Source organism: Nannospalax galili, unplaced genomic scaffold, assembly GCF_000622305.1.
Source record: "Nannospalax galili isolate Female #2095 unplaced genomic scaffold, S.galili_v1.0 scaffold1272, whole genome shotgun sequence".
Taxonomy (NCBI): Eukaryota; Metazoa; Chordata; class Mammalia; order Rodentia; family Spalacidae; genus Nannospalax; species Nannospalax galili.
The window spans coordinates 1,915,363-1,927,158 of record NW_008332402.1 but is presented as its reverse complement, the minus strand read 5'-3'; the positions used below and the strand labels follow the sequence as shown (position 1 = coordinate 1,927,158).

The 11,796-nt window shown below is 42.4% G+C and overlaps 1 protein-coding gene across 1 annotated transcript in view; it reads left to right on the top strand.

The window, feature by feature from the left end:
• The window catches only part of CUNH4orf51 (chromosome unknown C4orf51 homolog), a 51,568-nt gene that overhangs the window by 773 nt on the left and 38,999 nt on the right, over positions 1–11,796 (top strand). The window contains 1 exon segment of the mRNA XM_008827491.1: positions 10,849–10,857. Coding sequence (XP_008825713.1) covers positions 10,849–10,857 — 9 coding nt within the window.

Below are 11,796 nucleotides of genomic sequence, written 5' to 3'. Positions count from 1 at the left end.
GCTTGTTACCTACTGGGTCATCTTGCCAGCCCCACCTCTCTCTCCCTCCCTCCCTCCCTCCCTCCTTCCTCCCTTCTTCCCTTCCTCCTTTGCTAGGGTCTCGTATCCCACACTGGCCTCGAACTCACTATATACCCTTAAACTCCTGATCCTCTTGCCTCTATCTCCCCAGTGCTGGGAATACAGGCATGAGCCATCACACCTGGTTTGTGTGGTGATGAGGACCAAATCCAGGGTCTCCTACATACTAGGCAAGCACTCTACCAGCTGAACCTAAAATGTAGATCTTTGTCTTCTTTTCTCAACAGAGTTGCTTCTGAGAATTTCACTTTCTTTCCTAAAGTCTTTTCCTTTATAGGAATGGAAAAGTTCCCCTAAGAGCAGGAAAAAAGTCGACTAAATCCTTGCAAATGGCACACCTGGGCTTTGGATGCCTGTAAGAGTTGGCTCAAAGACACCTCCGAGAGCTTATTGGGAAGCCAGGCTGCGTGACAGGCCCACAGTCAAAATTAATTCCAATTTAATTCTGTGTCACAGCTGTAAACACTTAGCTCGAGGGAAGGAAGGTTTGTCAGCATCTCTTGGTAAATGAAGAGAGTGTAGTATTTCTGAAAATATCTTAGTACAGCAAGCTTCCTCCAGGATGGGGAACAGGAAAGTAGACCATAGTCTGTGGAAAGAGTGTGCTTCTGAATCTGAGCAAAGCAGTGCAGAGCTATTGGCACATCACCGAGCTACACAGAGCTCAGTGTGCAGGGGCAGAAAGTGTTAGTCAGGACTTGGAAAAATGCAAGCGTTCAGTATGAAACCTGACCCTCTGGATCTTAATTGGTGAATAGTCAAAGTCTGGAAAGTTATTTCAAAAATCCATTGGATTACTGGCTCTAACTCTAGATGTGGGGAATAACCCATATACTTCCCTAACAAATATTAGTTATAGGACTGGAGAGATGGCTCAGCGGGTAAGAAAGAGTGCTTTCTGCTCTTGCAGAAGACAGCTTGGTTCCCAGTATCCAGCTCAAGGAGATTCAATACCTTCTGGGCTCTGTAGGTACCTGCATATATATGGGCATAACCCCCTCCAACATATACTCTTAAAAACAAAAATAAAATCCTTTAAAAAAATATTAGTTACTGTGCCTTCCAGGTTATTCCAAATCATGAAACCCAAATGCTTGGAGCTAAGATATCTCAGAAGTACTTTCCAGTTGAGTGTGTTTAGTATTTCTCAGCAGCCTGCATTTGTAATAGCTCTCAAGACTGTTGACCCTTCAGTTAACTTTGGAAGTCCATTTGCTGATTCTGTGACACTTAAGGCATCTCTTGGCCAGATAGGGAGATCTTTATACATTACTGGGATCCATTCTGGAAACAGAACCATGCGGCAGATTTTTAAAAAATTAATAACCCTGGAAAATGCAGATCTATGACACATGGTACAAATGTATATGACGTTGATTTGTCCCCCACTGAGAATGAGACCACTGTGTGAATCGTCTGCCCCAAGGCACTTATGACATTGCAAACCATAGAAGGGCACAAGCTTGTGAAGTTTACCTGTTTTTTTCAGAACCTCAGACATAAATATATTCATTGGACAATTGCCGCTCTATCCGAGGCTAAGAAGCTGTAACAAAGCACAGGGCAGACTGAGCTCCTTTGAGAAACACTGATTGCATGCTATATTTGCTTTCATTTTAAATCTTTTTCTTTGCTAATTTTATCCCAGAGGACAAATGTCTTCTAAAGTTCGAAGCAAAAGCTGTTTGATTAAAAAATGTAAGACTCTAGAGAGATATTTTTATGGTATTATAAGATCTTCCCTGAAAAAATTCTATAGGCGTGGCTGCATAATATGGTTACAGGAATTGACTTATGATATGAAAGGGATTATTGGAATAAAAACTGAAATGAATAATCATTTATGTGTTAATACAGAGAAATGCTGAAGTATAGAGAATGTACTGGACTCTACTAGGTGTTCTAGTTCAGTTTTAATTGTCAACTTGAAACTGCTACTGTCATTTAACAGGAGAACCTCCATTGGGGAAATCCCTAGGTCAGATTGGCCTGTGGACATGTCTATGTGGGATTGTCTGGATTGGTACAGAGAAATGCTGAAGTATAGAGAATGTACTGGACTCTACTAGGTGTTCTCGTTCAGTTTTAATTGTCAACTTGAAACTGCCTACTGTCATTTAACAGGAGAACCTCCATTGAGGAAATCCCTAGGTCAGATTGGCCTGTGGACATGTCTATGTGGATTGTCTGGATTGTTAATTGGTGCCACTGTGGGTAGGACCATCCCTGAGGCAGCTGGTCCTGGGTTGTGTAAGGAAGCTAAGCACGAACCTATGAGTGGGTGAGAGGAAGTCAGCATCCTCCATGGACTCTGCTCTAGGTTCCTGCGATGGCTTCCCTCCATGCTCGAAGGATGGACTGTGAACTGTAAGATGAAAGAAAGTCTTTCAACTCTTTCCTCCCCTGAGTGTTTGTTTGTTTGTTGGTCAATGGAATGAAAATAAAATACCATGCGATACCTTCTTTTGAGTTGTTGGCCAGGGTGGCCCAAAGGACTCCCAGATAGTAGCCCAGCATAGAACTGGGAAAATGAACAGCAGACCCCAATCTTATCCAAAGGAATATTGACAACTGATTACCACTAGATGAGGAACAGCTGACCTTCCTGAAACAAAGACCTCTAGATAGGCTGACTAGATTCACCAGAAGAGCAAGTAGTAGACAGTAGCAGGGATATCAGAGTATAAGGGCTCTAGTTGGGGGAGGGAGGCTATGGGAGGGTGCTACCTGGGAAGTGGGTGTAAAAATAAATGAAAAAAAAAGAAAGAAAAAAAAATACCATGTGAGAAGAAGACAGTTAAGGGAAGTCTCAATCGTTTGGTTCTAAAGCTTGTTTTTTTTAAAAAATATTTTATATTATTTTTATTTTATGTGTATGAGTGTTATGCCCGCATGTAGGTAAGTGCACCCATGTCATGCAATGCCCATGGAGAGGAGGCTGTCGGATCCCCTGGAACTGGAGTTTGGACAGTTGTTAGCCCCCATATGGGTGTGGGGATTCGAACCCAGGTCTTCTGCAAGAACAGTCAGTGTTCTTAGCCACTGAGCCATCTTTCCAGGCCCTCTAAAGCTTTTTTAATGGCAAATACATAAAATTCAAATTGTGCATGAAGAATCAGCCGATATTGGAAGAACAAACCCGAGTGTGGAACAGAGCTTACACTAATAGGGATGTTTGGGTTGGTCTCAGTTGTCTGCCAATGGGGAAAGGGTTACGTTTTAGAATTCCTAAGGCCAGCAGAGAGCTCCAGATAATTTATCATTGTTGCTGTTTGCAGTGGTGGGATTAAAGTCAGAGCATTGCTAAAACTACGCAGATGCTGTATCACTGAGCTGTACTTCCATCCTCTCAAATATCATTTTAAAGTCTCAAAGCTCTGCTCATTCATTATTTGGATCCTACTACGTTTAAGGTCTTAAGTCAGATACTATGACTACATCAGATCCAAAAATACACGAGGCCCCTCAAGAAGCTTATAGTCTGGGGAGGAGAAAAGACCACCAGGTAAACATGAACTACTTGTGTGTTGAAGGGAACAAGGAGTTGTTTTTAAGGGCAAAGTAGAATGACAGTGTCTTGCAAAACTAAACATAGCCTTATAATATATTATCCAAAAATCATGTTCCTAGATATTAACTTAGGAGCATGAAAAGTTATTATGCATCCACACAAAAACTACACATGGATGTTTATGGTACTTCTAGTCATAATTGATATAAGCTAGAAGGAACCTAATGGTAAATAGATAAACTATGGCACAACCACACAGTGAAATATTACTCAGTGATTAAAAAGAAACAAAGTGTCTGGCTACGAAAAGCTATGGATGAGTCTTGGATACATATTCTCTTATTTATTTTATGTGTATGAGTGTATTGCCTGCACCCATGATGTGCAATACCCACAGAGTCAGAAGAGGGCATTGGACCCCCTGGAACTGGAGTTAAGGGTATTTTTTTTTAGCACCATGTGGGTAATAGGAATAGAACCTGGGTCCTCTGCAAGAGCAGTCAATGTTCTCAACTGCTGAGCCATCTCTTGACCCCTTGGATACATACTCTAAGTTTAAAAGTATGATCCAAGTTATATATTATATAATTTCAAACATGTAACTTCCAGAAAAGAAAATATAGATCAATATTTCCAGAGGATGGGCTAGAGTTGAACAGATTAAACACACTGATGTTTTAGGTCCAGGAAACTATTATGTGTAATAATGTAATGGTCAATACAAGACATTAAATTTTGTTAAAATCCTCAGCACTTAATAGCTCAAAGAAGAAAGTTTAGTTTATAAAAATTAAAAGAATGTTCAGGATGTTGAAAAGGCTAAGACTAGAATGAAGAAATTGGAAAAAAATGAACCTAAATATGTTACCAGTATATGAAATAAACTCTCTGGGCAGGTGATATTAAAAGTGAATGTAAGTAACTTTGGAAGTGGGTGAAATTTGTAAAATCACAAAGATTAAGGCATTGTGCACAAGTACTGTATTAAAATTGGCAAAGTTATTTCCCATGGGCTTTGAGTAAAAATTCTGAAGCCGTTGTACACATACACTAGGACTAAACAATTAAGTAAATGGATGGATGGTGGATGGTGGGAGCCACGTGTCCTGCTGTTGGAATGTGAGGTAAAAGATAGGGGCAGAATCTAGACATGAGCCATGCCACAATGATTGGAATTAGGTACATGCTTAGGATAATACAATGATATATACGTATGTATCTGTATATAGATTGGTGTATACTTCCGTGTTCTTTGGAAGAAAGAGACTGCTCAGCGCATGTCAAAGTGGACCTTTACCTGAGAGGAACTTGAAGCGACACTTGGTATCAGCAGGCACATCAGGTGCCCTGATTTGGGTCCTGAGAACTTTTCTCCAGCACAAAGGAATCAGCGCTCCTGAGAGAAATGACTGATTCTCAGACAAGAGCGAGTGATAGACATGAGAAGTGTGCAGCTTGTAGTGTCAGGAAATAAGTGGCAAAAACCTGAACAACGTTGAAGACAAGTGGAAAGTCCCAGTGGCTAAAGATGGAAGATGTTGAGCAAAGAGAGTTAATTATTACTCTATTTTTTTGTGGGGGATGGTCCTTTTGAGACAGGGTCTCCCTGTAGCCCCAGCTGTCCTGGCACTCACTATGTAGACCAGGCTGGCCTTGAACTCACAGGGATCCATCTGCCTCTGCCTCCCGAGTTCTGGGATTAAAGGTGTGTGCCACCATGCCCGGCCATACTACTCTATTTTAACCCAACATTCCAAATAAATATCCATGAGTCCATACCTGAATAAATAAATGATTAAGTACATTAATGGTAGAAGAGGACAAATTCCCCCATTCTCAAGAATTATTTATTCATATTATTTATATAGTTGCTCTCTGACAAGGAGATGGGACATAGCTCACTACCCCTTAGTGTGAGGTGTGTGATGACTTCCCCCCAATGAATACAGATAAGGAAAGGGGGGACCTTATCAAGAGGAAACCTGACACGCTCTCTCTGATTATGGTTAATGTTAACAATGCCACATTGTAATCTGTGTCACTGTTATAATGTGGTGTGAGACTGGCAGCTGACTTCTGTGGTCTTCGTGCCCAAAACACATGACCCTCATGTAACCTTGAAGAAACTGTCCAGTTCAAGGGCATCCTTCAAAATACTTGACCAACAGTCTTCAGTGTTGTCAGGGTCCTGAAAATAAGGAGCATCTAAGAAATTGTCACTGCTGTGAGAACCCTAGGGGGAAATGACTGCTGAGTTCCATCCATGTGTCATCCAAGATGGGGCTCTGGAACAGAGAAGGGACTAGAGAAAAACTGGGAAAACCTGAATACAATACAGACTCCAGTCAATAATGTGTCAAACTGCCTCATTAACCATTATGAACATACCACACTAACTAACGTAAGATAATATTGCTGGATGTAAAGTATATGGGAACTCCTGTATTATCATCACGGTATATTTTGCTAATCTAATATTCTAATGCTGGGTGTAGTGAAGAGAGATAGTAATCCCAGCACTGGGGAGGCTGAGGCAGGAGAGTCACAAGTTTGAAGTGAGCCTAGTCTGCATAGTGAGTTCAAGGTCAACCCTAAAGAAGTAGAATCAAGTAAATAAGTAGATAGATGATAGATGATAGATAGATAAGATGTGTTCTGAATTTAAAAAAACCAATATCCTACCAAATTATTGGAAACAAAAGATACTCAGACTGGAAAGGGAGGAAGAAAACTTGGAGGGTGGTATGATAATCAATGAGGAAAATAAGGAAGAGTCAATAACAACAACCAAAAGTTCTGGAATTAATAAGAGATTATAATAGTATTACAGAATATAAAACTAATGTAAAAGCCTCCTATATAATAATTAGTCCTGCAATTGCTTTCTTATCCGTGAGCAGCCAGTGAGTGGGATTGGAAATAAAAAGGATAGCACAATTTTTGTTAGCAAGTCCATAAAAGTGGAATTTGTAAGTAAAAAAAAAATTCACAATAGGAAAACTAACATTCTGATCGAAGAAGTAAATAAAGGAGAAGAGACTGCACGTTCACAGTTAGGAAGACTCAACAATGTCAGCATGCGTTTCCAGACTCGACGTCTGCCCTATTTGTTTCCAGTTGCAATGATAAAATACCCTGACAAAGCAACGTGGGGGGAAGGGTTTATTTTGGCTCACAGTTCCCGGATTTAGTCTATCACTTCTGGGAAGCCATATCGACAGTCAAGAACTCAAAATGGACAATGGCTTGAAATGTGAAGTGCAAAACTATAAAACTTCTAGGAGACAAAGCCTGGGTGGCCTTGTACTTTCTGGGGTACAAAATTAAAGATGTGAAAAAATGGTTAAAAATTGGACATCATTAAAAATTTAAATTCTCTAAAAAACACAATGTCAAGGGAATGAGAAGACAAGTCACAAACTAGGAGAAAATAACTGCTAACAGCCCATTCTGATAAAGGACTATTACCCAAAATATAGAAAGAACTCTTAAGGGGTGATGGCAGAAAAATAATGTATATGATTTTAACATGAGCCAGAGAATAACAGACACCTCACCAAAGAAAATGCACACACAGAAAATAAGAAAGTGAAGAGGGCTGGGCATGGCGGCTCCAGCCTAATCCCAGCACTCAGGAGGCAGAGGCAGGCAGATCTCTGTGAGTTCAAGGCCAGCCTGGTCTACATAGTGAGTTCCAGGTCTCAGGAAACCCTGTCTCAAAAAGAACAAAAACAAAAACGATTATGAATAGTTCATGCTTCACTTACATGTTATCAAGGAAATACAATTAAAACAGTAATGGGCTGGAGAGATGGCTCAGCAGTTAAGAGCATTGACTGCTCTTGCGAAGGACTGGGGTTCCATTCCCAGCACCCACATGGTGGCTAACGACCATCTGTAACTCCAGTTCCAGGGCATCTGACGGCTTCTTCTGACCTCCCTGGGCATTACACAACACAGGTGCATTTGCATACATGCAGACAATACAGTCATACAGCATGAAATTAAAATAATACATAAAATATATATTTTTTAAAAAACAGCAATGTGATTCCACTATATACCCAATGGAACAACCAAAATCCCAGCTGCAGAGAAAACTCAGTGGTTAAGAGCTCTTGCTGTACAATCTTGAGGACCAGAGTACAGATCCACCATCCATGTAGCAAGCTGAACATCCCCACAAATTATTGTAATGCCACCTCCAAGGAAGGCAGGGACAGAAGGATCACTGGAGTTGCTGGTTTCCAGCCTAGCTCCAGACTCAGGGAGAGACCTGCCTCAAAGGAATAGACAGAAGGTGGTGCTCTCTTCTGGCCTTTGTGCGTGAACACAAGCAAGCACATGCACACCTACATATGCACATACAATCACAATTTCATATATACACACACACACACACACACACACACACACACATAGATAAATAAATCTTTACAGAAAAGAATGTCCAGAATGCAGCACACTGACATCACTAAATGATGCTGAAAATGTTGAGCAACAGGAACTTCTATTCACACAAACGCAAACTAGCACAGCCCCCCTCGAAGACAGTCTGGCAGTTTTTTTGTTTTTTGTTGTTTGGTTTCTTTTTGGTCTTTTTGAGACAGAGTCTCCCTGTAGCCCCAGCTGTCCTGGAACTCGCTTTGTAGACCAGGCTGGCCTTGAACTCACAGAGATCCGCCTGCCTCTGCCTCCCAGAGTGCTGGGATTAAAGGCATGTGCCACCACACCCGGTTAGTCTGGCCGTTTTTAAGAGACCCAAACTATACTATCACTCCATCTCTCCATCACTCCATCACTCCATCTCTCCATCACTCCATCACTCCATCTCTCCATCACTCCATCACTCCATCTCTCCATCACTCCATCACTCCATCTCTCCATCACTCCATCACTCCATCTCTCCATCACTCCATCACTCCATCTCTCCATCACTCCATCACTCCATCTCTCCATCACTCCATCACTCCATCTCTCCATCACTCCATCACTCCATCTCTCCATCACTCCATCACTCCATCTCTCCATCACTCCATCACTCCATCTCTCCATCACTCCATCACTCCATCTCTCCATCACTCCATCACTCCATCTCTCCATCACTCCATCACTCCATCTCTCCATCACTCCATCACTCCATCTCTCCATCACTCCATCACTCCATCACTCCATCTCTCCATCACTCCATCTCTCCATCACTCCATCACCCCATCTCTCCATCACTCCATCACTCCATCTCTCCATCACTCCATCACTCCATCTCTCCATCACTCCATCACTCCATCTCTCCATCACTCCATCACTCCATCTCTCCATCACTCCATCACTCCATCTCTCCATCACTCCATCACTCCATCTCTCCATCACTCCATCACTCCATCTCTCCATCACTCCATCACTCCATCTCTCCATCACTCCATCACTCCATCTCTCCATCACTCCATCACTCCATCTCTCCATCACTCCATCACTCCATCTCTCCATCACTCCATCACTCCATCTCTCCATCACTCCATCACTCCATCTCTCCATCACTCCATCACTCCATCTCTCCATCACTCCATCACTCCATCTCTCCATCACTCCATCACTCCATCTCTCCATCACTCCATCACTCCATCTCTCCATCACTCCATCACTCCATCACTCCATCTCTCCATCACTCCATCTCTCCATCACTCCATCACCCCATCTCTCCATCACTCCATCACTCCATCTCTCCATCACTCCATCACTCCATCTCTCCATCACTCCATCACTCCATCTCTCCATCACTCCATCACTCCATCTCTCCATCACTCCATCACTCCATCTCTCCATCACTCCATCACTCCATCTCTCCATCACTCCATCACTCCATCTCTCCATCACTCCATCACTCCATCTCTCCATCACTCCATCACTCCATCTCTCCATCACTCCATCACTCCATCTCTCCATCACTCCATCACTCCATCTCTCCATCACTCCATCACTCCATCTCTCCATCACTCCATCACCCCATCTCTCCATCACTCCATCACTCCATCTCTCCATCACTCCATCACCCCATCTCTCCATCACTCCATCACTCCATCTCTCCATCACTCCATCACCCCATCTCTCCATCACTCCATCACTCCATCACTCCATCTCTCCATCACTCCATCTCTCCATCACTCCATCACCCCATCTCTCCATCACTCCATCACTCCATCACTCCATCACTCCATCACTCCATCACTCCATCACTCCATCACTCCATCACTCCATCACTCCATCACTCCATCACTCCATCACTCCATCACTCCATCACTCCATCACTCCATCACTCCATCACTCCATCACTCCATCACTCCATCACTCCATCACTCCATCACTCCATCTCTCCATCACTCCATCACTCCCATCACTCCATCTCTCCATCACTCCATCACTCCATCACTCCATCACTCCTCACCCCATCTCTCCATCACTCCATCACTCCATCACTCCATCACTCCATCATTCCATCTCTCCATCACTCCATCTCTCCATCACTCCATCTCTCCATCTCTCCATCACTCCATTACCCCATCTCTCCACCACTCCATCTCTCCATCACCCCATCTCTCCATCACCCCATTTCTCCATCACTCTATCACTCCTATACACATGAGACTCCTTCTTAGCAACGGCAGTGCCTTCATTTACTTGGTCATGAAAATATTTGGTTCTTGTTAAAAATTCAGGTTTCCAGGCCACTTCTCTTAGAACCTGTGAGCATGAGGCAGTGGTGAAACTATGTGTCTAATATATACTCTAAATGGTGCTGAAAATCAGAGGAAATGTGGAATGTTGCTTTGGAAGAGGGTGAAAATATCTTTTAGCCTATGGCCACCTGGTATGAAGCTTGATGTAGTATCAAGAGCTTCCAGTGTTCACTTTCTTGGTAGACACCAGGCCATACTCCATCTCCTCTTCTTTACACCCTGGAACAAAGCTGACTTCCCCGTCTCAGCCCTGATCTCTCCCAATAAAGCTTCATTGTAGCTTAAGAGAAGTATAAACCAAGAGAAGATGATTATAACTATGGCTGGCCTTTCAGAACAGTCTCAGATTACATGAAAAGCGGTAGTCTTCCTTTCTGTCTGCGCACTTGTGGGGTCAGATTCCTGAAAAGGCAGCAGTGTGTTGGGCCATGCTTCTAAATGAGGTGGCACTGTGCCAGAGCGCCTTAGAAGCCACACAACAAACGCCAAGCATTAACCTGCTATTGCAGAGGTAGAAAAGAGATATAAATAGTCTGGAAAGTAGAAATATTTTTCTAATAAAGGAAAATATGGTATGATATAAAACTTTCACAAATGCTTTAAAAAGAGGAAAAGAAAGTTGCTGCTTCCTAATAAGTAAAAATAAAATTTAAAAAACACCACCTAGTTCAAGTCTCTAGGAGTGAATAAAACCAAAGATGGGCAGAAAACGATAAATTATTGAGAGAAAAGAAGAATCTCTAAGTAAATGTAGAGATAAACCATGTTCATGGATTGTAAAAATTCATACAATATTGCAAAAAATGTCTGGTTTTCCCAAATTGACTTATAGATTCAATGTAATTTTAATAACAAGATGCTTCTAAAATTTATTTGAAAATAAAAAAGGCCTGTGACTCAGCCAAAACATTCTTAGCAGAGAAAAGGGTTGTTCTACAGAAAACAAACTTATGAAGCCTCAGTAACTAAGTCAGGGTAGTGGCACAGCATAAGGACAGGCAGATCAATGGGACAGAATAAAGAGCAGGGGCTAGAGAGATGGCTCCGTGGTTGAGAGTGCATACTGCTCTTGTAGAGGACCCATGCCAGGCAGCTCACAACTGCCCGTACCTCCAGCTCCAGGGGACCTAACATCCTCTCCAGCATCTTCAGATATTACATGCATGTGCACAAACCTGCATTCAAGACACAAAGGCATATACATAATTAAAATTAAAAATATATCTTAAAAAAACAAACTACAGGCTGGAGAGAGGGCTCAGGGATTAAGAGCACTGACTGCTCTTGCAGAAGACCCGGGTTCAAGTCCCAGCACCCACATGGCAGCTATGAACCATCCTTAACTCCAGTTCCAGGGGAATCCAAAGCCCTCTTCTGACCTCAGCGACATTGCATGACACGGGTGCACTCACATACATGCAGGCAATACACTCATACACATAAAATAAAAATAAGAATAATAATAAATAA